General features: G+C 39.0%; 1 protein-coding gene across 3 annotated transcripts; it reads left to right on the forward strand.

Annotated features, from left to right (window-relative positions):
- Nucleotides 1-1,961: 1,961 nt before the first annotated feature.
- On the forward strand, nt 1,962-22,808 carry mffa (mitochondrial fission factor a). Of its 3 annotated transcripts, none has more exons than XM_072690688.1 (7): nt 1,962-2,075; nt 3,591-3,804; nt 6,803-6,969; nt 8,595-8,686; nt 10,873-10,926; nt 20,312-20,396; nt 22,303-22,808. In XM_072690688.1, the coding sequence occupies exons 2-7, from the start codon at nt 3,591-3,593 to the stop codon at nt 22,432-22,434; spliced, it is 744 nt and encodes a 247-aa protein (XP_072546789.1). In that variant the 5' UTR covers nt 1,962-2,075; the 3' UTR covers nt 22,435-22,808. The 3 variants fall into 3 exon arrangements, with proteins under 3 accessions (XP_072546789.1, XP_072546792.1, XP_072546790.1); XM_072690689.1 differs by lacking the exon at nt 1,962-2,075 and adding an exon at nt 2,227-2,604; XM_072690691.1 differs by lacking the exon at nt 10,873-10,926.
- Nucleotides 22,809-26,245: the final 3,437 nt, after the last annotated feature.

Raw genomic sequence — 26,245 nt, forward strand, 5'->3', positions numbered from 1 at the left:
AAAAAAAACAACAACAACTCTGGAATAACCTTCCAGATAATGTTCGGGACTCAGACACAGTCTCAATCTTTAAATCTAGGCTGAAAACTCATCTGTTTAGTTTAGCTTTTGATAATTAATGTTTCCCTTAGACAAAGGTTGCAGATTCAGGGGTTCAATGGACAGGGAATTGTAGTACACTGAGATGCTGGAGCTGTTGTCTCGCTGCTTCCACACAATCACTCAGGTTTGTGGACGGTGGAGCAGATGAACGCCAGTGTTTCAGGGTGCTCCCGTGACTCTGCTACCCTCTGGCTCTCTCCTTTTATTTAGGCTGTTATAGTCAGACCTGTCGGAGTTGTCAGCCACATTCCGATGCTGTTCAACATTATCTGCTCTGTCTCTTTACCAGAGTAAATAGTCACCTGCTCACCTGACCGACCTCTTAAAAGACTGGTCCCCTCTACCTGCGTCAGACAACCTGTCACCCACCAGTCCACATACAAATAAATAAGCCATACAAATAAATTTGATTTGATTTTGATTCCTAGTGTTGAAAAACAGTTTACACCATTAGGAGCTGCTTAAATATAGATGGCTTTTACTCACATTAGTAACATTTACTGTATGTTATGGATATTTATTAACCAAGGTATTTACTAACGTTTCAGCAAAATATGGCGTTTATTTTTATTACTAAGACATGAACAGGTTCGACACTGTTAAGACGCTTCATATATATTCTACGATTACAGACTGTAGTTCATATGTATACTTTATTATCCTCCTTTTACCTGTTCTTCAATTATCAGGACCCTCACAGGACCACCAAAGAGCAGCTATTTTTTTGGTGGTGGATCATTCTCAGCACTGCAGTGATGGTGGTGGTGGTGTTCACGGCAGCTGGTGGGTGGCAGCCCTCAGACAAAGCTTAACCTAAATATGCAAAAGAAGGGGCAGTACCAAAAGGGTGGTAATACAGATCAGGCACACTATTTGAACAAAAGTATTGGGACACCAACACATTACACCTACAGGAGCTTTCTAACTTCCCATTCTAAATCCATAGGCATTAATATGGAGTTGGTCCCCCAATATTCCCAAAATGCTACAAAATGTACAGAGTACAGAGAAGTGGCATATTTGTGCTGTATGGGATCCGTGTGGATTCTGTAAAATTTTAATTCTTTGCAAGGCTGGACATTTTATTGTGGTTAACCCCTGTGAATTATACTCAATCATACATTATTTACTGACATTAGCTAACAGCTCCTTTATTCTGCTCTTCTTCTTTTTTTAAATAGATCAATCTGAGACACCTTAGTCAATAAAGGTCACAGATTAGGTATTAGTTTATTGTTAGGAAATACAGGAACATTTAACCGCATAGCAAAAGACGAAATGGCTGAGAAAAAGGCAACAGAGGAAACAGAGCTATAAATTCCATAATCAACAAGATTATATCTAGAAAATTAGAGACCTTTAATGTTATGAAAAAAATGGTAAATTATTAGTTTTGCCAATAGATTAAAAGAGGGTCTGTGTGGAATTGAAGTTGAAGAACAGTCTGGATATGTCTGTAGAAATATTAGTCATAATACAAGGTTAATATTAGATGTGGTCCATGGATCTTTTCAGAAGTGAGACTTCTTTAGTTTTTTTATTTCTACAAAACTTTTGATACCATTGAGCATGAGTTTATGTTTAGAGTTCTGCAGACAGGTTTGAAGTTTCAAAGGCAGTCATATGTGTTCAGGAATTCTCTGCTGTTTCTGGATTGAGAATGAATTGGAAAATTGTGATCTCACCAACATATATTAAGCAGATTAGTAAGATTAGTAAAAAATTATGTAAAAATAATGCAAAAAGTAAGATTAGTAAAAAAAAAAAAAATGTAAAAATAATGCAAAAAACATTTTACAGGTTGGACGAGACTTTTAATATGAAACGTGTTTGGTTATCGCCTGGAGTTGCTGCTTCCGGGTTCACGGGGGTGGTGTTGCTCTTTAGCTGAGTAACTATCATCAGATTTTTGTTGTTATATTCAGTCATTTTAACGTATCTAATTTTTGGCTTTGGATCCGGCTTCGAATAAGGTAGTTATGTTTAGTGAACTGTTGGTGCTGTTGGTGGCTAGCTGGTGTTGGAAAGTTAGCTAGCTAGAATACTTGTTTTAGCTAGCTAGATACGTTCTGATTTTGGTTTATTTATTGGCGTATGTAGCTAGCTAGCTAACACTGTTAAATATTATTGTGTTTATCGCTCAATCAAAAGCAAATATTTTGCAGGAATAATTCGTCTTTTGTACCTTTCCTAAACGTACCAATAACTAACGAGCAATTTCCCCTACGGTCAGTCGAATTAGCAGGGGTTACCACAGAGCAGTTGTTTCTGCGGTGGTTGTGGTTTACATGTCAATGGAAGGTAGTGCTTGTGCTAGTTGTAAAATGAAAACACCCCAGCATTTTGTGGGTCAAGTTCTGGGTAACCGAGTCAATTGAGGCATCTGCCTTAAAAATAGCGCGTCGTGATTGTCACAAGACGGAAGACCAGCCGGATGCTCCTGAGACTGATGGCTATGTAGCTAGCTACGTACTGCAGTCCTGAGGGAACAAGAATGACAGGGTTAGTTCAAAAATCGTTAAAATCGTGCATTACGTTTAAAGTATTGCTAATGCAGAATGGTTCTGTTTTACTTTGTCCAGACACCAGTTATTGCTATTTTGCTGAGTTGTATGTTAGCTAGCTACATTATAGCTGTAGTCTCTTCTCGTAAACTCGAGTTTACCAGCTGTAAACCCATTCAGATGCTCCGTGAGGCTTGATGTACTTAAGCAGCTGTGTTAAATTAGGAACCAGTTAGTGTATGGGAACTGTATGGAAAAAGCATTAAGACTTTAAGGCAGTAAAAATACAGTGCTGCAAAACCAAAGTGATATTTTGAGGGGAAAAGTAAATAAACACACGTGTGTTGTTGCCATAAAACATTGACGTTTTCCATACAGGGTTGTAACAATTGCAACAGCATGAGATTTTTACGGTATGATGATAACATCATGAACATAACATAACAATTCTACAGTCAATGGTATTTCACAATTATTCCTCTTGTTGTCGTTGTTGTTGTTGTTGTTCTTCTTCTATTATCATTACATGTTGACCCATAATGGAATACAAAACAGTAGGATTTTTGAATCTTTAAGGATCTTGAAACTGTTTATTTATGAAAGCATATGTAAAATGTCTCCCTTTAAAAAATAAATAAGAAAGTTGCATGTGAGTTGGAGCTCTATTAAACAATGTTGTTTCCAGTTAATGATTATTTTCATAGTACTAAATTGGTGGGATTCTCTGATTGGTTGCATTTATTTTTATCAATTTCAATATGATATGCTACCCAGCCAATTTCATACCATGGGAAACCTAACAACTGTGTACAGCTGCAACCTTACTACTTTATTTTTAAGTAATATACTTAAATGTCCCCAGTATAAATCTGACGAAATAGAAAAGAGTTGTCAGAGATTTGTGAAAATATAACTGAATAGCTAAAGTAATCTCTGTTTGCATACTGCTTTTAGTGTAATATCTGTCTATTTCTGTCTGTTTAGATGAACAAAGCGGCTTTCCCATCTCCTGCAGCTGAGATGGCGGAGATGAACCGGATTCACTATGAGCTTGAGTATACAGAGGGCATCAGCCAACGAATGCGCATCCCAGAAATGCTGAAGGTGGCTACATTTGCAGGCGAAAACCAAGACACCACCACAACACAAGAAGTGCTACACACTGTAATGCAGGTTCCAGACCGGATTGTTGTTGCAGGTCAGGAAAATGGTTATAACAGTCACATTTATGAGTGCATGGACAGTCACTATAATTTACTTGATTAATCAACTTAGGGTTCTCTTTCACAGTAAAGTCATAAGGTAAAATTTAATCTTTTTAATGCAGTGAAATAAGAGAAACTACATTGTCTTCAGTACTTTGGGTACTGTACTGCAATCTCTCAGAATTGTCACATGTATTATGGACATGTCAAGTTTAACTATAAAGACCTTGTGGCAATGGGAAGGTTAAACCCCCTCAGAAACTTTGAGATGAACCAAGATCGTGTTTTCTCAATGAATTTCCTTCAGCAGCGATGGCAGGCTGACACTCCTAACAAAAAGAAGAATGTGTTGAGGCAACATATAACTATCCACCACTTAGTTATAAGTGTGTCTGTGGTTTAAGGTGCTATTTTTTTCTTTACATCCACCCAAACGTCCATACACCTGCTCTTTTTGTGGAGGGAAAACTGTTCTGAAGCTCTGGTGAAGCAGATTCTTTGAGTGCTTGTGAGGCTGACATATAAGACATTAGCCTAAGAGCTAACCTAAGTGCATCACAAGAACTTGATGTGTACGCTTGACCGAGCTGTTTCTTTTCCGTATGGAAGTTTTGGTGTTTGTTTCTCCTCCACAAAATGGCAAGTGCTGACGTATGGAGGTTTAGGTGGATGTTTAAAATTTAGCACCTTCAACCATAGATGCAGCTCCTCTTCTTTGTACGGCAATGGATATAAATGATATGGTGCCCCATATTGTGTTGTGTTCATGACATTGTTTACGTGAAATTCTCCTTTTTTTTTTATAATTATTGTGACACCCTCTAACTGAGCATATTATACTACTGATTGTATGTTTATTACCGTTGGGGTTGCCATCTATATCAACGGATCCACTGTCACATCGGAAGATCTAACACAAAGTAAACAAAGATACCCCACACGTTGTTGTCAAGGAAAATAAGGTGATGCAGTGTGGTAGGTCCTGTGTGTGTAACAGGCTAACTAGTTTAATCTAGCATATATGTAGCGGAAACATTGCATGACACAAAATCTAATAGAATAACTAATTACCAAACTTTTTACTAAACCCATAGGTTTTCAGTCTTGACTGAAAGATTGAGACTGTGTGAGTCTTAAACAATGATTGAAAGAATATTTCAAAGCTGACGAGCTTTGTATGAAAAAAAAACTCTTGGGGGCAGCTTTCATAATTCTAGGAATGCCATCATGTTTTCTAAGTCTGCTCTAAAGAGGTGTGGTGGCTCATAATAGAGGTTGCTCAAGTACACTGGGGCAAGGCCATTTAGAACTTTATATGTTAACTTTCTTTGCAAAAATATGTATCTTTCAAATTCTCTGGCCCTGCTCTGGAGTAAATGAGGCTTGTTTGGGCTCTTAGCTGAACAGGGTTACCCGATATATATGATTGTGCATTATTTGTGGGCAGTGGAAACAGATTTTATGATTGCAGATAACAACATCCCATGATAGAATTTATAAGTCAAGTCAAGTGGGTTTTATGGTCATTTCAACTACATACAGAGTACACAGTGAAACGAAACAACGTTCCTCCAGGACCATGGTGCAACATAGACAGTGCATACAAAACACAAGTGCAACACAGTACAAGTGCAGACAGACAGACAGACAGACAGACAGACAACACAACACAGTATAAATAATTGAGTCCAGTGAGGTAGTAAAGTTATTAGTGCAAATGCTTGTGCAAAAACAATGCTTCCCATTTTATCTGGGGTAAATGGAGAGGGAGAGGGAGAGGGAGAGGGAGAGAGGGAGAGGGAGAGGGAGAGAGGGAGAGGGAGAGAGAGAGAGAGAGAGAGAGAGAGAGAGGGAGAGGGAGAGAGCGAGAGAGAGAGATGCATGTTCCTGATGGCAGGAGGGAGAACAGTCTGTGTGAAGGGTGGGTGGAGTCATGCACAATGCTGGTTGCGTTGCGGATGCAGCGGGCAGTGTAAATGTCCATGACGGAGGGGAGAGAGACTCCGATGATCCTCTCAGCTGTCCTCACAATGCGTTGGAGGGTCTTGCGGTCAGAGGCTGTGCAGGTCCCAAACCAGGCAGTGATGCAGCTGCTTAGGATGCTCTCTATGGTCCCTCTATAGAAGAGGGTGAGGATGGGTGGAGGGAGACTGGCCTTTCTCAGCTAGGAGAAAGGGATTTCTCCTAGGGATTTAGGGGGCAATTGCTTTTTTTTATGTCGTTGATATGGGCTTTGAATAAATGAGTATCTGCAACAATTTGGATGACTATTTAAAAACTGCATTGTGTGTTTACTTGTGTTGTCTTTATCTTTAAATTATAATTAGTAGGCTAATCTGAAACATTTAAATACCAGACAAATATGCAAAAATAGAAGAAACGTGGAAGGGGGCAAATACTTTTGCACTTTTAGAAGCCTTTACAAACACGAAGCAAGACAAACTCAATAATGAACTGCTGAACAGCAACACTTTCCAGGCTACAGTTTACTCCACCGTTGAAAGTACACTCCACTTTAGGTCTTTTAGGTCGAAGCCTTTTCTTTCTTTCTGTTGTTAGCAGTGCATACTTGTGAAGCTAGCTCCAAATCTAATGTGTGTATGTGTGAGTCTGTGTAATGGACTTATGAACATATAAAGGAAAATAATTACATTCATACATTCATGCATATATTAATATTTAATATTATTTAAGTAGCAAGTTGTTTAAAGTTAAATTAATCCTCTCTACTTCTCTATCAGTTTTGTTTTCCAGCATGCCAGTTTTTACATTTCTTTTTAATCAATCTAATGTTTTAATCAGACTAAATGCTGGAATCACTAAAAACAAAACAAAAATATTACACTTGCTGAAAATGTTAAGATTATTTTCTGTAATTATTATCTGTTAACAGTAACAGAAATTTTCACAGGGGCCCAGTCTTTTCATGCAACTGTATGTGTTAAAACTAGGCTTCTATAATAAATAAATGTATTTTTTCTTTTTGTGTAGGTAATGAAGAGGATACCCAGTTTTCCAGACCCAGAGATTTGGACCTCATTCAGTCCACTCCGCTGGAGACTTTGTCTCTTCAGACCCCTCCTCGCGTCCTCACCCTAAGTGAACGGCCCCTTGACTTTCTAGAAGTTGAAAAATCCAGTGTCCAGGCAAATAAAGAGGTAAAGTAGGTCCCACTGATTTTGGGGTGGAGTGTTTCTGGAGATCATTTTATGTAATGAAGGATAAGGGTTCCTAGTAGTAGTAGTAGTAGTAGTAGTAGTAGTAGTAGCAGCAGCAGCAGCAGCAGTCTTCTATTACTTAAATGCTAAGAAATCCCACCAGTCTAGTCATGTCCAATTATATCTGCTAGCTAGGTCCCCCATTACACATGATGCTACCAAGCTGGAAAGGTGCATAAAAACTTTACTTAACTCATTTCCGTTTTACTTCCTGTAAACGATGGCGCTTTATCAAGGTGGTCCGGTTTGGGGAGAACAGTTTAGAGGACCTGTGAGGGTTCAGCATACTTGCTTGCACAAATTACTTAATTTTTTAGGATTTTATCCCCACCCCAAAAGATGTATTTCCATGTATCTGATTGTATCCAGACATGGAAAATGTATTTTGTTTACACTTCTGTAATGTAGTCAAGATGCATGCCTGACCACCCGCAAATGTTAAAATGATCCTGTAGTCTGAACTGTAGTCTGGTTCGATGTGTCCTGCTTTTCATGTGGCCAAGTGAAATCTAATTCTGCAGAGCTCACCAAACGCTCATGTTAATGCCAGGTGTAAAAGCCATTTAAAACGTTACCACCAGAATGAAGTCTGACTATTAAGTAGCTGCAAAGGTAGACATTCCATGATGACCTCTAGGTTTAGAAACATGAGACATAATCATTTACTACAGGATCATTTTAACATTTGCAGGTGGTCAGGCATGCATCTTGACTACATTACAGAAGTGTAAACAAAATAAATGGCCACCCAGCCCGACCTGCAGGAAGATTGCCCGCTGAGGTCCCCTCTACCTGCATCTAACCAGCTGCCACCTACCAGTCCGGCCAGCGGGTCCCCCCCAACCCGCCACCACCCATGGCTCTCCCGCCTGCCGCTGCTGCCTGTTTGGTGGCCGTGCTGAAACCTAGATGGACTTGTGCCTGTCTGACACTATTAATATCACCACTATCAAATTTCTGTTGTATCTGCTTTGGTAATTTTTATCATTAATGTTTAAAATAGTCTGGCCAGAGGAGGATGGGTCCCCCTTGTGAGTCTTGGTTCCTCCCAAGGTTTCTTCCTCCAGCTCTGAGGGAGTTTTTCCTTGCCACTGTCGCCGTTGGCTTGCTCACGGGGGTCTTTGACCCTTCATGTTATTCCTTCTTTCTTCTCTGTCTCTGTCCTTTATTAAGTACTAATTATGTAAAGCTGCTTTGTGACGACAACAGTTGTAAAAAGCGCTATGCAAATAAATTTGACTTGACTTGACTTGACATAATCTGCCTTTAGTAAGATGATAAACCAGTTAGTGGCTTAAGTGAAAAAGGGTAAATGTAGGTTCTGTTAACAGACAAATGTTAAAAATGGAAAATATACTGTATGAGCCAAGAAAAATTAAACTACAACTGCTATCTTTGACCCAGTTCTAGTTTCGTACTGGTAGAAAGTTTAAAAAAAAAAGTTTTTTTGTTTGAAAGTTGACACCAAAACGTTTTCTCTCTCTCTCTCTCTCTCTCTCTCTCTCTCTCTCTTTCTCTCTCTCTCTATCTCTATCTCTCTCTCTTTCATTCACATACATGCATAGGTACACTCCCACAGCAGGTCACGAAGGGAACGCTCTGTCAGTGAAAACATGGCTGTCCGTCACAGTTACCAGCTTACCAGAAATGATTCTTTGTGAGTAGAACCTATGTGATACTTTTTTATTTTTTGTGATTTATGTATTGTTTTATTTGTTTGTTTGTTTTCGTTTGGTCCTTTTTTTTGGTTAATTTGTTGTCAGATTTTTTTTTATTCTAAAATAAAAGGACCGCTCCAAATTTCCCACCACCCCATAAAACGCACATTGTAGGTTAATCGTCAAACCTAAATGAAAATGGATGTGTGTGGTATTCTGTAATGGACAGGCGCTCAGTGGGTATTTCAGCCTTGTGTCAAATGATTCTGGGTAGGCTATGGGCCCCCGCAACTGTAAAGATGATGGATGAATGGCGATGTAAAAATTGCTTGTTGAAATCAACTGTAGAAAAGAATAGGATGGATGATTTGCTTAACTAAAGTTCGCAGCCAGTGTAATTTTGGGGGCACATATTTTTTTGAAGAGCAGTCTGTCCATGGTGTTGTATAAATTGGTTGATTAAAGATGGGAATCAATAACAGGTCCCTTAAGTGTTGCATTATCCCAGTTCATTATACCAATCATGTTCATCATTAGAGCATGTACAGTGTTGCATTAGAAGCATTACACACGGGCACTAACAATGCTGGCATCTAAAGATCTTCATGTATGACAACAAAGTCTCTAAGTAAACACACTGTTTCGAGAGAGTGTCCCATGTAGTTCAGTTGGTAGAACATCAGACTTTTAATCTGAGGGTCCGGATTTTTGCAGCGGCAGGGGTGGCTCAGCTGCCGTTAATGGGGGTTTGATACCTAGGCTCGGCCAGCTGCCACTGTTGGGCCCCTCAGCAAGGCCCTTAACACTATGCTCTGACTACCCACTGTGCATTATGTGTGTATTTACTGCACAGATAGGAGGGCAGATTCCATCTGTGTCCAACACAAATGATAAGTTAGTCCAGGCTTAGTCCAGGCTTCTAGTGTACTTAACATACTGTCCAGCTAGAACCAGGAAAAAAAAAACTTTTTTTAATGCTTAAAAAAAGATTTAGTATGACCATAACCATATATTCATTTTAGCTTATTTTATAATGTGACCATATTTCTGAAGTAGACTAGTAGACTTATTACCTTTTTATTTGGATTTTCCCTGCACTTCTCTGTATACCACAATGTTTTTAGAGACTGTTTTAATACCATGAAAATCACACATAGTTGCAACCATAATCATGGCGCAGAGGTACATCTATGCAGAAGGATAAATCAGCTTTTGGTGAAGACATATGGTGTAGTTGTGAATGGTGCTGGGTTCCTTTTTGTCTGTACATTTATAATGTTTTAGGATTTGTAGTGTTGACATCATGGTTCATTTGTGGCTCAACTAGGAAATGCCTCTGTGTCTGTCTAAGCTTTGAAATAGATTCTTACTTTCTTACACTAAAGGGAGAAACAGGGACGACTGAGGGGTTTAGATGTTCATTTCAAGGCGATCGCAGTTGAGTTTCATCTCTCGTCCGAAGACAGTATCTGGACACCGTTTTTATAGCCCATTGCATCTAAAGCGGGTGTATTATTTTGTTGTTTATTCAAATGGTCAGCTCTCCTAACCAATTATTGCCTACTGACTTTTAATCTATGGATTTACAAGCCTGATGAGAACAAATACTGTTTCATCTTTTTCCATTTCCAGAGGTTAAACTTATACACATATACACTTCAACACTTTCATAAACATATATATATATATATATATATATATATATATATATATATATATATATACACACACACACACACACACACAATATTAACAACTGTCACTGTCAGTGAGGGGCTTCTATGGAAATGCTTCATCTGTCCATCTACAGCAAACATGCATTTCTTCTTTAGCAATCAAAAAAATAATTGCGGTGCTGCTGTAGGGCACTTGTGACTCACCAGAAAAAACTGTCTCTGTGTTTAATCCATGTCTGTAAAGTGGTGAATGTTAGTTTTCTACATCAACTTTTTCTCCAATATATGGTAATGCAGTGTGCAATGTTTTATTCAAAGTGAATTTCTTGGCCGTAAAACACAAATTAATAGAAAAGGAAAAAAATGCAGTTTTTAGTAAAAAAAAAAACAAAACTTTTTTTTAATGCTTAAAAAAAGATTTAGTATGACCATATATTCATGTCATTTTTTTTTTTCTTCCTTTTTATTGTTTCTATTGTGGTCTTTGTGCGCTCCTCTTGTCTTCTCAGCAAACCTTCTCTGAGAGGGATTTCTGCTTTCTATAATCTCCAGCATGAAAACAGGTAACTCTTTTTACTTCCTTTTTTTTTTTTAAGGTGTGAAAATGTCACCCAGTCACATTCAGTAGCCTGAAGATTCTCTTCTAAGGGGCGCTGATGGGACTTGTATAGCTTTTGGTGCTTTGCATCAGTTACCCTGTATGTCCTTGTTTATTTCCTATACTGTTTCTCCTTCTTACACTCACCTCTTACACCTTCTTACACTCAGTTATTTTGAAACACATTTTCCTAATATTTGGTACCTTAAAGGAATAGGACAAATGCATGTGGTGGGTAAATTGATTATGCTAAATTGCCCCAGGTGTAAGTGAACACGTGTGGTGCCGGAAGTTGTCCAGGGAGGTCTTTCTGCCTTGTATCCCAGTATTCTGGGAAGGCATCCAGTGGTTTGTGTGTGTGTTCTCAAAAGTTATGCCATATCCACATATTTAATTGAACACAAGCACAGTGTGTTACATTAGCTGCCTCCCATCCACAAAAGCTTTTTTAATTTCCAACCAATTAAGCTATCTAGCAAGACACTTAGGCCTCATCAACATGTATTTTATTTGTGTGATTTTTATTTTTGTTTGGTTAATTTTTATTTTTTTTTCCATTTCCCTGTTGCTGTTTCCACTTAAGCATGCATCAGAACTTGGGTTAAAAATATGGCTGGCAGCTGGGTTGTGTGTTTGCAAAGTGGTTTGGGCATTATCATGCACACTGGCCGTTTGTCGGGGGGTGGTATCCGGAAGTGAGACTCACACTCACCCCCAGATGCTCGGAAAAGGCTCCCTAGACCTTAGAACTGAATTTACCACACCGGTGGGACACTATGTCCTCCGTGATGCTGAAATTGCGAAGGACATGGTCAACCAGGGCTTGGGCGGTTTGCATTGCTGTAGGTAGGAACGGGAATAGGAGAAAACGCACGCCCCTAGAAAACCTATCCACAATCGTCATTATCAACGTCTGCCCTCAGGACTGATCGGCAGATTGGTGACGAAGTCGACAGCGGGTGCTCGTGCACAGGCAAGGGCATGAGCTTTTCGGAAGGGAGTGCTTTGGGGGTCTTACACTAGGCACACACACTACATGAGGCCACCATGGCGTAAATATCCGCACGCATGCTCTCCCACTAGTACTTTAGGGATAGGAGGTGATGCGTGCGGATCTCCCCTGGGTGGCCAGACGATGGGGAGGAGTGTGCCTAGGCAATAAGACGTTTTCGGAGGGGCTTAGGGACATAAGTACGGTTTGGAGGACATGACGCTGGTACAGGGGTCTGGGTTAGGGCTTGGTCGATCTCAGCGTCCACGTCCCAGCTAATAGCATGGACTGACATGGTTGAGGGCAGAATGGGCTCTAGTGAGGTGTCTCCACCCATCCCCTCCTGATAGACGTGAGACAGAGCGTCCACCTTAGTATTTCTTAGTAATGTCGTTAAGGGCCCTATAATCTATAAGGGGCACAGTCCCTCTCCCTTCTTTTGGATAAAGAAGAAACTGGAGGCCACCAAGGACTTTGAATGCGTGATCTAACCTTGAGCAAAGGGTTCAGTGATATAGTCCTCCATCACTTGTTCTTCCTCATTGGTGAGGGGGTAAACCCGTGAATTAGGCAGTGGGGGGATAATCTAGTGGCTTGGGTTTTTCTAAACACGTCCTGGAAATCCTGGTACTCTGGGGGCAATGACGCCAGGGACTTAGGTTCAGGACTTTCTACAGATGTGGAGGCTATCCTACTGGGGGCAGGACCTGGGCAGTGAGATAAACAATATGAGGACCAAGACACTAACTCCCACAAGATTATATTTATGTGTATGTATGTGTAACTCACATTGCACTTAATTAAATCTTAGTATCAATACCAACAGTTACAAATGACCACAGTATAATAAACACAGTGTAGTAATATAGAAATATACTAATTTACACTGTGCTATAAAATTTACTTTGTGTTCTGTCATCTTGTAAAAGTGCTTGTGTGTATTAAGGTTGCCAAAATCCTTGCACATATAATGTGCTGCAGTTGTTGTTGGTAGTGGTGGCGACAGGTCTGTGCATGTCCATGTGTGCATTAGGTGTCCATAAAGATGATTATTGCTTTGGACTAATAGAGGTATTATTACATGTGCAATCATGAAATGTCCCTGATGAGAAGGTGCCTTTGCGACTCTTTTGTGAATCTGTCAATTTTAAAAGTTATCATTCTGGCAGTTATAATGAAAGGACTATATAACACATTCAAAATGATTATGCAAATTATATTTTTCTCAGAGTTTTCTAAAAGATTGATGCAAATGACAGACAGTACGATTTAAATAAACTGAGTATTAATTTAATTTTATTTATTAAAAAAAAATTACTCTGCAGAGTTTTAAAACATTTTATAGGACTGAAAAGGCCATATGTAAAATTTGCAACATTAAGAGGTCACATTTACTAAAAAATCAAAAGCTATTTAAATCAAAAACATGTCAAGTTAACATAGGACCCCTTCTTTAAAATCACCTTCAGAATTCTTGCATCCCATGATTTCGTCCCACAACTTGACTCTGCCTCCTCCTTGCTGACGTTGCAGCCTTGTTGGGATATAGTGACCATCTACCAACCGTCTACTAATCTATCCTTCTGGACCATCCAGGGTTGCACGGCAATCATCAGTAAACAAGACTTCATGTATGTCTGGGCCCACTGCAACAGTTTCTGCTTGTGGCACTGGTCAGGGGTGGCCGAATAATAGGTTTAAGCACAACTGCAAGCCTCTGGAAGATCCTATACCTTGAGGTTTGCGGGACTCCAGAGGCATCAGCAGCTTCAAATACCCATTTGCTGCTTTGTAATGGCATTTAAGAAGCTGCTCTCTATCCAATGAATTTGTCTGGCAAAAAACATTCTCGATATGCTTTTATCTGCACAAACCTGCCTGTGCTCTGTGAATCAGCCACAAATCATTTCACAGTATGATGATCATGCTTACATTTTCGTGAAATATCTAATGTTTTCATATCTTGTTCAAGGCATTGCACTATTTGATGCTTTTCGGCAGCAGTGAACACATTTTTCTGTGGCCTGCTTAATAATGTGGAACGTTCTTCTTAAGTAGTTTTCCTTTAATTGGACTCACCTGGCAAACAAATTATAACAGGTTGTCTGAGTTTGCTTCAAGTGATCCACCCTGAGACACAATACGATCAGTGAGTTTAATTGAAAAGCAAAAAATTAAGTTTATTATTTGGAACATGTGCATCTGTATGTCTCCTTTTTTATGGGTACACATTATAACACAAGCCTAGAATTCAAAACCCAGTATTAGGTTTGTGCCATGTTTTTATTGGGTTGGGTTTTTTTTTATATTTTTTAAACTGGCCTCTCGGTGTAAGTTTTTATAGTGATATGAATTAATAAGAACAGTAAAAGGGGCTTTGTCGCCAACCCATCTAGCCATAATAGTCTTCCTGGCAACAGAATAAACTTAAAGTTAGTTCATTATGCTTGTGTAATTACATGGTGATAGCTCCTAAAATACGCATAATGGGATGGGGATCTACTGACACCTCCATATATCTTTAGATTTTTCTGCATATCTTCTACCAAATGACTTCTGGTTGAATTTAGTTAAACATATTCTGTAGATATACATAAGTAGTGCCAGTAAATCTGCTTTACATTTGTGGGCATCATTTTATGCAAAATGTCATTTAATGGTGTATTTAAAAAAAATAATTTATTGGTATATGATGAAAGATTAATAATATAGATTATGTATAATGAATATGAATATACAATGGATTATTAACTTTCATTTGTTTTCTTTTTATATGAACAAAAATCTTGTAATGGTCTGGTAAAAGTCTGGTAATCAGCTAAAAGTGTTGACTACAACACTTCATATAACTAATATAATCATAGAAGTGATGGTAACAAATGTTGCATAAATGGGAGCCCTGTAAGAAATCAAGAATTATGTATTAAGTATTAAATTGGCTAGTTATTGATTTTGTTAATTTATTACTGGCTGCTGGTACAATTATATATGTCTAGAATAAATGGGGCTGGTTGTATCAATTTAGACCAGAAATAAAGCTTACCTTGATTTGCAGTTCAGAATTAAATTCAGTCTCTATTCAAAAGACAGTTTGATCGCTCCAGTGACCCAATCTCGTTGTATACACTCACACATGGAATGCCACTTTATAATGAATAAAACATTTATTAAAGAAACATGGAATGAAGACTATTTCAGGTTTACAGCATTGGATATAGGCACCAGTAGTTTGTACATAGGGTTGACCACCTTACTTTGCCGCAGGATCTAGAGCTTTGAAGAGGGCCCTGTAGGTCGGCTTTAGGCGGGAGGTCCAGTGGAGACTAGGCTTCAAGGTGTCCGGACACCCATGATGATGGTTAGTATTGGTAATAATAGCCAGTAATAGTAGTCAGTAATGGAGGGTGGGCAGCTGGTCCTGGACATGGGTAGCAAGAGAGGTCGACTTCCATCGGTGTCAGGCCAGACAGGTAGGCAGTCATTAACTAGGGAAAAAAGTAAAGAAATGTCAACCTACGGACAGTCAACCTACCTTTTATTGAAGTACATTGAGGGTGACCCTCACTGTAGTCAAACCTATGCAGAAAGCATGGATTAAAAATAGAAATAAGAAATAAAAGGTTAAGAACATTTCAAATAGTTTAGATTAAGTTAAATTTAAGAAAGATAAACTTAAGAATTAACTTGCACAAATCATGGAAATAAAGATAAATAGACAGTGGCAAAAAGTTAGTTAAGACTGAGTTTTAGAAGTCTGCTTGTGGGACAAAGCTTTTGCAGAATCGTGCAATTACAGCATGGATGCTCCTGTAACTTCTGCCAGATGGCAGCAGTGAAAAAAGTCCACAGCACACTGCCCTGGGGGGCACCAGTACTCAGTACGGTGGTACTGGAGATGCCGATCCTGACTGATTGTGGTCTGTCAGGACCCAGTTACAGAACGAGGTGTTCAGGCCCAACAGGCTTAGTTTTCTAATGAGGTGCTGGTGTTGAATGCCGAACTGAAGTCTATGAACAGCATTTTGATGTAGGGTTTTTTTTATTGTCCAGGTGGAGTGTGGTGGTGATAGTGTCGTCTGTTGAACAGTTGGGACAACACACAAACTAGCTGTTCAGAACATGCTTTGAGCACTCTGCAAGGAATGCTGTCTGGTCCATGAGTTTTTCTTGCATCAGCGGAGAACAAGCACAGTACCTGTTCATCTGGAAGAGATGTGGACTTCTTTGCTGTTGTGTAGTTCGGTGCTTCAAACCGAGCATAGCGCATCTGGAAGGGAGGCATCGTTATCACAAGCAGGTGATGGTGTTTTGTAGTTGGTGACAGCCTGGATGCCCAGCCACATGCGCTGCATGTCTGCTGTGTCTTGAAAATGATCATGAATTTTCTTTGCGTAGGTATGCTTTGCCTCTCAGCAACATGTGCACCTCTGCAGTCATCCATGGTTTCTGGTTGGGGTGTGTTGTGATTACCTTGGAGACAGTAATTGTCAATGCATGTGCTGATGTAGCCAGTCACAGACTCCGTATACTCCTCCAGAAGTTGCTGCTATTCTAAACATCTCCCAATTAGTGTGCTCAAAACAGTCCTGAAGAGCTGAGACAGCACCTGGGAACCGGGTCTTCAGCCTGCTTGTGTACGTTTTGGCACGACGAATGACCGGTCGGTATGCAAGGATTGGCGCTGCAGAGACGATCACATCTCTGCGGGGCTCGGCTCAGACAGCTTAGGGGATGTTTGTGTACACCAGTGTTGGGGTAATTACAGACAAAACAAAGTAATCCATTACTTATTACGTATTAAAACTTGTAATGGGATTACTTCACTCATTACTTGCTGGAATATGTAATCTAATACCTCATTACTTTTAAGTTACATCCTGAAATATATCTGGAAAGTAAGAATCCACTAATCTTTCAATTGTTTATTTAGGAACAGATTGTATCAGTAGTACCAACACTTAACATGTATAAAATGGATTTGACTTTACTTGATTTTACTTATTTTCTCTGAACAAGTACGTGTATTTTAGAAATAGAAAAATGAAGTCCAATGAAGCCTTCTTTAGTGGTACAACAAAACAAAACCAACATTTCAGCAGTTCATGACACTCAAGTATAAGAACTGAATTCACAAAAATAAAATCTTTATAAATTAAACAAAGTTCTCAGGTCTTCAAGAGACTAATTGTAAACTGGCTGAATATTTCTGAATACCACAGATTTTCTTCCACTCATTGAAATAGTGGTTATATCTCAGTAACAAAAGTCTCTCAAATTGCTTGGAGGAAAGCTTGTTTCTTCTTGGAGTCAGCACAAGACTGCCTCGACTGAAAAGCCTTTCCACAGGTGCGCTTGATGGTATTGCAGTGTTGTATTTCAAGGAGATTTTCTTTACTCTGGGGAAGTGGTTTAGAACTTCACTCTCTGCAGTGTAAGAAGTATCTTCCTTGGGGGAAAATGGGGGGGAAAAAGTCGTCCTGAGTGGAAAAACATGGAAGGTGTTGCTCTGCAGGCCTCATAATGGGCTCATGAGAGGAGCCGAGCACCGAGGCTATAGATGAGTGGCTTGTTTTTATCCAAAGAGCTGAAGACTTCGCAGTGACACTTCTGTAGACTACTCTGGACTCACTGTTGGTTCTTAACCACATAATCATTTCTCCATCATTACTTGAGATCCAGTTAAGTGTATGTGAAGCACATTTCATGTGAGGAGGCGAGAGTAAACTGCCCTTCTGAATTAGAGGAGAGAGCCTGGCCAATATCTGTAAAGCTTCATCCCTGGGCTCTTCATTAAAATCTGAAACTGTATCTGGAGCAAATTCATGCATTCTAAAGGCTTTAATAAAATTAGATCTGTTGTCTGTTACAGTAGCAGTGACTGTTAAATTTCACTGGCAGTGACATCATATGTATGCCTCCCCTTAATTCTTTTACACGCCAGGGCAGCCTTTTCACGGCCAAAACTAGTGGGGTTTATCCAGTGTGCCATCATCCCAAGGAAGCTTTTATTGTGGCATGTCCATATATCTGCAATGGTAGAGACCTATTCTAAGCCCTCATATGTTTTTTTTTTAAGCTTTTTAAGTTATCATAACGTTTCCAAAAAGCTTGCAAATGTTTTTTGGTCTGATGGGTCACTTTTGCCTACGACTGTTATGTTCAGTATGTGTCTAAAAGACGGTGACTAAGACAGTGGTAGCATTTCCTTGACTATATATCTTGCAACAAGTCTTTTAATTTCACCATCTGTTACCTTCCTTCCTGGTGCTGGATAAAAATCCAGTTCAGTTTGTTTGACCTTTATATCAAAAGACCTTCTTCCCAATTAGATTTTACCACGCACCCTGATTAAGTGCTTCGACAAATTGCCTATGTGAGCTAATCCTTTCCAAAAAGAGCTGTTAGAGGCTCTACGATAAGATTTTGATTTACATAAAGCTGGAAACTGATTTCTAAGAATTTAGAAATTCACCAGTCTACAGTGAGGCAAACAACAACAAATACACAATTTGGGACTGTGCCGACTCTGCAAAGAAGTGGCCGTCCAGTCAAAATGACCCCAAGAGCACAACAGTGATTCATACAAAAAAAACAAAGACAGACAAAGATTTGAAGGCATCATCGGTACAAGCCAACATCTGTCTACAGTGCGTAAAACTTTGAACTAGCAGGGTGTCTATGGCAGGACACTACAAAGGAAACTGCTTCTTACTAAAAAGAATATTGCTGCATGTCTGAAGTTTGAGAATGAGCACACTGATCTTCACAATGGTACTGGCAAAATGTTTTGTGGACAGATGAAAGATTGAACTATTTGGAAAAACACACGTGGTGGCGTATGTTGGAGGGAACATCATGATTTGGGCCTGCGTTGCTGCATCATGGCCAGCTTACAGTCATTGAGGGGAAGATGAATTCCCAAGTGTATCAAACAATCCTACAGGATAATGACAGTGTCTGTACATCAGCTGAAACTGTAGAAGTTGGGTGATGCAAATGACCGAAAACAGAGGAGCAAGTCCATGACAGAATGGCTTATGAAAAACAAAATCTGTCTTTTGGAGTGGCCTTGTCAGACTATGGATCGACTTGAAGAGAGCCATACACATGAGACATGCAAGGAACATGACCGAGCTAAAGCAGTTCTGCCAGAAAGAATGGGCAAAAAATCCTCCTAAACGACTTGGAGGTTTGATGCACTGCTACAGGAAGTGCCTGGTTGAGGTTATTGCTGCCAATGAGGGGTCAAACAGCTATTAATTCCAAGGGTTCACTTACTTTTTCCACTACTACTTTGAATGTTGAATGAGTGTGTGTAATAATGTCCTGCAAGACCATAGCTTTTTAGTTTGTTGTTATTTTGGGCACATTATATTTGTCAATACACTTGACTTGGATGAGGATCAGATCATATTTTATGACAAATTAATGCATTAATTCACATACTTTTTCTTGCCACTGTATATTGATAAAATACATATTTAGCCATAGTAATTAAGACATATCAAAGTCAACTAAAAGCTTGTCTGTAAATGAGACCAAAACTGCTTGAGGTCTTTTTAGCATTGTGCTGAAATAGTGCTTTAAACTCTCGGACTGTCGTTTGCAGCTATGCATATTATGGTTGTTTTTGTGGTGTTTCTGAGATGGAGATTGTTAAAAGGTGCTGTTAGTTTTATATTTATCAATTTACAGCAAAAATGTGGCTGGGACAGGTTGGTGCAATGCTGTATATAACGTATAATGTATAGAAAGAAAAATGTTGAGCTAGTTACTTTGGTAGTAAATATTTTTTGGTAAATTCTGATTACATTTTCTAGATTTAACTAGAGTTAACTTAAATCCTGTACTGTCATGTTTGAGCTCCAGCACATTTAAATATAAAAAACTTGTTATTTGAGTTTTTCTAAATAGTGCAGTGGTTACTTTCTGCTGCTGTATAGCTCCATTTAAGCAGCTACCAACTGCTTAAATCGCTAAGACGTAATACTTATACATTTCACTTATACAACATTGGAAATAATAGCAGTGAAATAAATCAATATGTTTTTAGTGAAAGGATCATGGGTATATTACAGCTGTAAACTTTAACTAAATTAATGTAACTATCTATATGTACAGTGCCATCCATATTTGAGACTCCATATTTGATGTCCATATCAGATGTGATTGGAGTACACATTCCACACTTTAATTAATTTAATGGTATTTGCATTTCACATTGTTGAAATTTTAACATTATAGAGGGGAACTGTACAATATAGACTATGAAACATATTAAAGTTCATTTGAATGCAATTGAGTTATTTGGGTGAGCCTTGCCCTCAAGGAAAAAGAAAATGCATGTTACTTTTCCTAGGTATGCACTTTCCACACTGGACACAAGTATGGAGGGTGGATCAGAAGACATGGCTGTTGGTGATGCTACAGCTTTAAGGAGACAGGTAACATTCTCCTGACACTGGCTTGACCACACCAAGTCATGTCAAAATTAGAAATTGTAAATAATCAACTTACTGTTCGAGTATGCTTGTTTAAATTATGTCCTCCTTGCTTTATTAAAACCACCTTTACAGTCAGTCTGAAAAATCTGCACACCCCTTTCACATTCTCCATGTTTTATTATGTTACAGACTTCTTCTACAATAGATTGAGTTCATTTGTTTTGCCTCAAATCTACACACAATCGCCTATAATTATGAAGTGAAAAGGTGTAATTTTCTTTTAATGACAAACATAGGATAAGGCGGGATATGTGACCCCTTTATAACCTAATACTTAGCTGTTGCTGTGGCAGCAATTACAGCTTCAAGAAATCTTGGGAAAGAAGCTATGGGGGTGGAACACTTGTTTCTGGACATTCTTGCCCATTCATCTTGGCATATAAGTATGAATCCAAATGAATTTCTGTGGAAGGAGCTGAAAATAGCTTTGTACCGACACTCCCCTTCCAACCTGATGAAGCTTGCTGATGATACTTATATGCCAAGATGAATGGGCAGATGAAATGTCCAGAAACAAGTGTTCCACCCTCATAGCTTCTTTCCCAAGATTTCTTGGGCTCTGGCTGATCCACTCAAGGACATTCACAGAATTTTTCTGAAGCCAGTGCTTTTTTCTCTTGGCTGTGTGCCTCAGGTCATTGTCATAACCTTTGTCCCAGTCTGAGGTCTAGAGCACCCTGGAGCACGTTTTCCTTAAGGATCTCTGTGTATTTGTTTGCATTCATCTTTCCCTCTAGCTGTGCCAGTCGCCCAGGTCCCGCTGCTGAAAAACATCCCTACATCATGATGCTGCCACTGCCATGCTTCACTGAAGAGATGGCATTAGGCAGGTGATGAGCAGTGCCTGGTGTCCTCCAGACATGAAGCTGGTATTCAGTACAAAAGTTACATTTTAGTTTAATCAGACCAGAGATTCTTATTTCATGGTTTTAGAGTCCTCTATGTGCCTCTTGGTCCAGGTGGGCTGTCATGTGCCTTTCACCATGGAGTGGCTTTTGTCTGGCCATTCTACTATAAAAGTATGATTTGTGTAGAGCTGGTGTAGGTTGATCTTCTGAAAGGTTTTGCCATCTCAATTCACAATCCTGTTTCTGAGGTCTACAGAGAATTCCATGGCTTAGAGTTTACTTTGACATTCACTGTCAACTGTGGGACCTTTATATAGGCAGGTCTTGGCAATCCTCAGTCATGTCTTGTCAATTGAATTTACCACAGGTGGACTCCAATTAAGTTGTACAGATATTTCAAGCAGTAATAATGGAAACAAAAGGTACCTCCACTCACTTTTGTTTGTCATATCAAAGGGTGTGGACACTTGTGTACATATACATTTCTTTTTTTAATTGGCACAAATGTCTAAACTATTTCATGTAGAATGTTGTGACACAAAATTAACTTTATTGTATCTATTGTAGAATAAGTCTGTAATGTAATAAACGTAGAGAAGGTGAAAATGGTTTGCAGACTTACAGGCTTAACTATATATACTTTCACACATACAACAAATAATGCAAAGTATATCAGTTGAATCTGAGATGCCCATAAACTGAATAATTGGCAAAATAAGAATGTATTAAGATATACTTTGCATTATTCGTTGTATGTGTGAAAGTATATACAGTTAATCAATAAATCTTGAGTGATGTAATTTGGTGAATTGCTATGCTGAACAGTTTTTGGCAAATAGTAAAGCCAAAATAAATCTTGAGTGATGTAATTTGGTGGATTGCTATGCTAAACAGTTTTTGGCAAATAGTAAAGCTGGCTGTTATTTAATACCAATGATTTCTCATTGACCTTGTCATTCTGTCAGAAGTGCTTTTTAAATTTTGATTTGGCTGTGCAGATCATCAAGCTGAATCGACGGCTGCAGTTGCTGGAGGAAGAGAACAAAGAGAGGGCCAAGCGTGAAATGATTATGTATTCTGTTACAGTCGCATTCTGGCTTATCAACAGCTGGGTGTGGCTTCGTCGCTAAGACAGCGCAAGCTTTACCCTGGGGAAGGACTTTAAAGCAAAACTCTTGCCTTTTACATTTTTGTGAAATGTTTGCCACATTTATTCTCTGTACTTCTCTAAAAGCTTTTTAACCTCCCTGTGTGTACAGGAAGGTATTTGTTTGTCTTTTTTGTTGTTTTGTTTTTTTTTACTTTATTTAACATTTTTTGTAAATTATTTATTTTTACAATTAATTCTGTCCTATTTTCATTTTGATTTTTTAAAAGGAAGAATTCTCAAAGCACAACTGCACCAAGCATGACCAAGATACAGTTGCACTCAAAATTGTTTAATCCCATTACAAATGAAGCATTTAACCCCCTTTGCAATAAACTAAAGAACTTAAATAATGAATTTAATTGTACATTTTAAATATATAATAACAATAAATGTAGTACTTAGTAGAGCACCTTTTTTCTGTTATGACCTGCTGCAAATGTAATGCTTAGCCAGATGCCCGCTTCTAGCAGTGGAGTAATGATTTATTTGAGATCCAGCCAGAAACACTTCCACAAAAGTGTTTTTATTTTTTTCCTAAACTGTTTTCAGTGACAAAAAAATGTTTTCAGATTAATGGGAGGACAAAACGGTGTGGACAGGTTCCTGAGGAATCAGCCCATTCATAATGGGCAGTGGCCCCCAGCTCACTTAAAAACCTCCGTCCATTTTTCCATATATATTTTCAATATTTGTCTATACAGGGTCAAAAAGTTTGCATGAGCATGCTAGCCTTGTCGGGGGGTGATAGTACCTCATAAAGAAAGACATCAGAACTAATAGTAAATAATAATAAAACAGTATTTATTTATTAACAGTATTTACATTTATTCATATGTCAGTCTGAAATCGGAAATGCTGTCTGCGTGTAGACGTAGTTTTATGACTTATGTAGTTCACTATATAGGGGTAAGGAGGTATTTGAGATTCAGCCTGAAACATGTTTTCAGATATCTGTGACTTGAGTGTTTTTAAAAAAGCTCTATGGCCAGTGATTTCTTGTGGATATATATATATATATGTGTGTGTGTGTGTGTGTGTGTGTGTGTGTGTGTCCCTGACTAAAGTCTTGTCACATAAGGACATAGTAACTTAAAATGGTATATAATTTTATTTACAATATATGGTTCTTTTTAATGTCAAGGGCTTTCACATTAATAACTGGGTGCAAAGTGAACATGTCAAAAAGTGTCCTGATGTCCACAGCTTGGTAAAGCCTAAAAAAAACTATTGCAAGGACTGTAGCCTTGTTGTTGTGTCTTTAAACTATTCAACCAATCACAGATAAGAGCTTCACCTTGGACAAATAATGTAATTAACACATTCCCAGGTGTATTAAAAAGAACCTCGGCACACCAGACCAATGTGAAGTGCAACCTGACCTCTGACAACTAGATTTAACCACAAACCAAAGTGCTGAGCAATTCTACTGCTGAGGTGACAGATATCTTTAATGTATTCAAACATTAAGTGTGTAGGATAAGAAAAAGTTAGACCCCTTAAGACAACTGTTCGAGAGGACCATTTGTTGCTTCGACAGTCCAGGGCCAGCCCTTTTTTAACTGCAGCGGAGCTACATGAGAACTGGTAATCAGAAAACGCTGTATCTACAAAAACAGTTTGTCGAATTCTTTCACACAGTGGTCTCCATGGCCGAATTAGTGCTCAGAAACCAGGCCCACAGCTTACAGAAAGTATAGACAATGGAAAAGTGGCAAAAGGTTGATTTTTCTCATGAATCATCCATTGAACTGCACCCCAATCGCCGCAAAAGATTCACCCAAGATTCACCCAGAAATCCCTTGACTAGCTTAGTGGAGGAAAAATGTTTGGTGTTACATCCAGTATTGGGGTGTCTGAGAGCTCTGCAGAGTGGATGGCAACATCAATAGCCTCAAGACATTCTTGTTGCCCATTACATTACAAACAACATCAAAGTTCCTAAAAGCAAAGAAGATCAAGGTGCTCCAGGATTGGCCAGCCAAGTCACCAGACATGACCATTATTGCACATGTAAGCCATTTCTGATTTCAATTGATCAACAAGTCAAGTTATTGTTTGTTCTTCCTACAACTTGGATAAGCGACAAGACTTTTGTCAGAGACTGTATATACACAGTTTACAACAGAAGTGAGTACACCCCTGTGCAATATCACTTAAATGTCATATAATTCAAATTTAAATGAATCACCTCTCAATAATTGCAATAATCTTAAGTGGCTAGTGGAGTATTTTATCTTTTGAACTATCAAAAACAAAAACTTTAGAAAGACTGTTAAAAAATACAGACCTCAGTTAATCAGGGCCAATGACCATGTGCTACTTGCACAATATATATCTAAAAAAACAGATGGGCAAGTGCTTCAGACTTGGCACAGGGGTTAGCATTGAAAATATAAGTTTATGTGACTGGTTGGCAGAAGAGGAATTTTCCAGCGTGATAACAGTCCTGCCAATTTTTTTCAGTCAGAACCATGACCTGTCCAAGTATGTTTCCTGACTAGAATCCAGTAGAACACCTTTGGGGCATTTGTAAAAGAAATGCAGAGGAACACAACTCCTCCAGCAAAGAGATGATTCAAACAATGACTCCTTTGTTGCATTATTTCTACATAGTTACAAATGAAACTGGTACTTTAGAATTTTACCTGAGAGCAAATACCATACGGTTCAACATGGCAATGCAAAATGGTAATAGTAATTACTGAATGGTGACACAAAGGTTTGACTTTTTTTACATTTGATAAGTGATGAGTGATATTACACAGGGATGTACTCCCTTCTGTTGTATATTGTGTGTATATATACACACACACAGGGTGGGCCATTTATATGGATACACCTAAATAAAATGGGAATGGGTGGTGACCATGGTGGCCATTTTGAAGTCGGCCATTTTGGATCCAACTTTAGTTTTTTCAATGGGAAGAGGGTCATGTGACATATCAAACTTATTGAGAATTTCACAAGAAAAACAATGTTTTTTTTAACACCTGAGGAGCGGATAGAAATTGTGTTGATGTCTGGTGAACGCAGTACCCGGGTTGCATTGCAGCAGATTTCAATGCAAGACACCCTACGAGACCACCCATCTCCCATGCTACAGTTAGCAAACTGCTTGCCAAGTTTCATGAAACTTGTTCAGTATTGGATTTGCCAAAATGTGGACGCATGAAAACTGTCACTAATGAAGAAACATCAGCGGCTGTCCTAGCTTCATTCAGCAAGAGCCCACAGTGTAGCACTCACCGCATGTCACTGGAGAGAGGCATCAGTCGAACATCCCTTGGGCGGATATTAGCTACTCACAAATGGCACCCTTACAAACTCCAGCTGCTGCAGCATCTCAACGAGGATGACCCAGATCGGCGCACTGAATTTGCAGAATGGGCAAAACAAAAATTGGAAAAGGACCCTCAGTTTACACAGAACATTTTGTTCAGTGATGAGGCAAACTTTTATGTGAATGGTGAAGTTAACAAACAAAACCACCGCTATTGGTCTGACACTAACCCACATTGGATAGATCCCTCCAAGACTGTTGGAACACAAAAATTTATGGTATATGGGGTACAAAGATAGTGGGGCTATTCTTCATCAATGGAAACCTCAAGGCCACTGGATATTTGAAATTGCTACACGATGATGTGTTTCCCTCTTTATGCACTGATGCTGGCACGTTCCTGAGTTTTTCCAGCAAGATGGTGCACCACCACATTATGGGTGTCAGGTCCGAGCATTCCTAGATGAACAGTTTCCTGGAAAGTGGATTGGTCATCGAGGGCCAGTTGAAT

The sequence above is a fragment of the Salminus brasiliensis genome, chromosome 11 (genome assembly GCF_030463535.1).
Source record: "Salminus brasiliensis chromosome 11, fSalBra1.hap2, whole genome shotgun sequence".
Taxonomy (NCBI): Eukaryota; Metazoa; Chordata; class Actinopteri; order Characiformes; family Bryconidae; genus Salminus; species Salminus brasiliensis.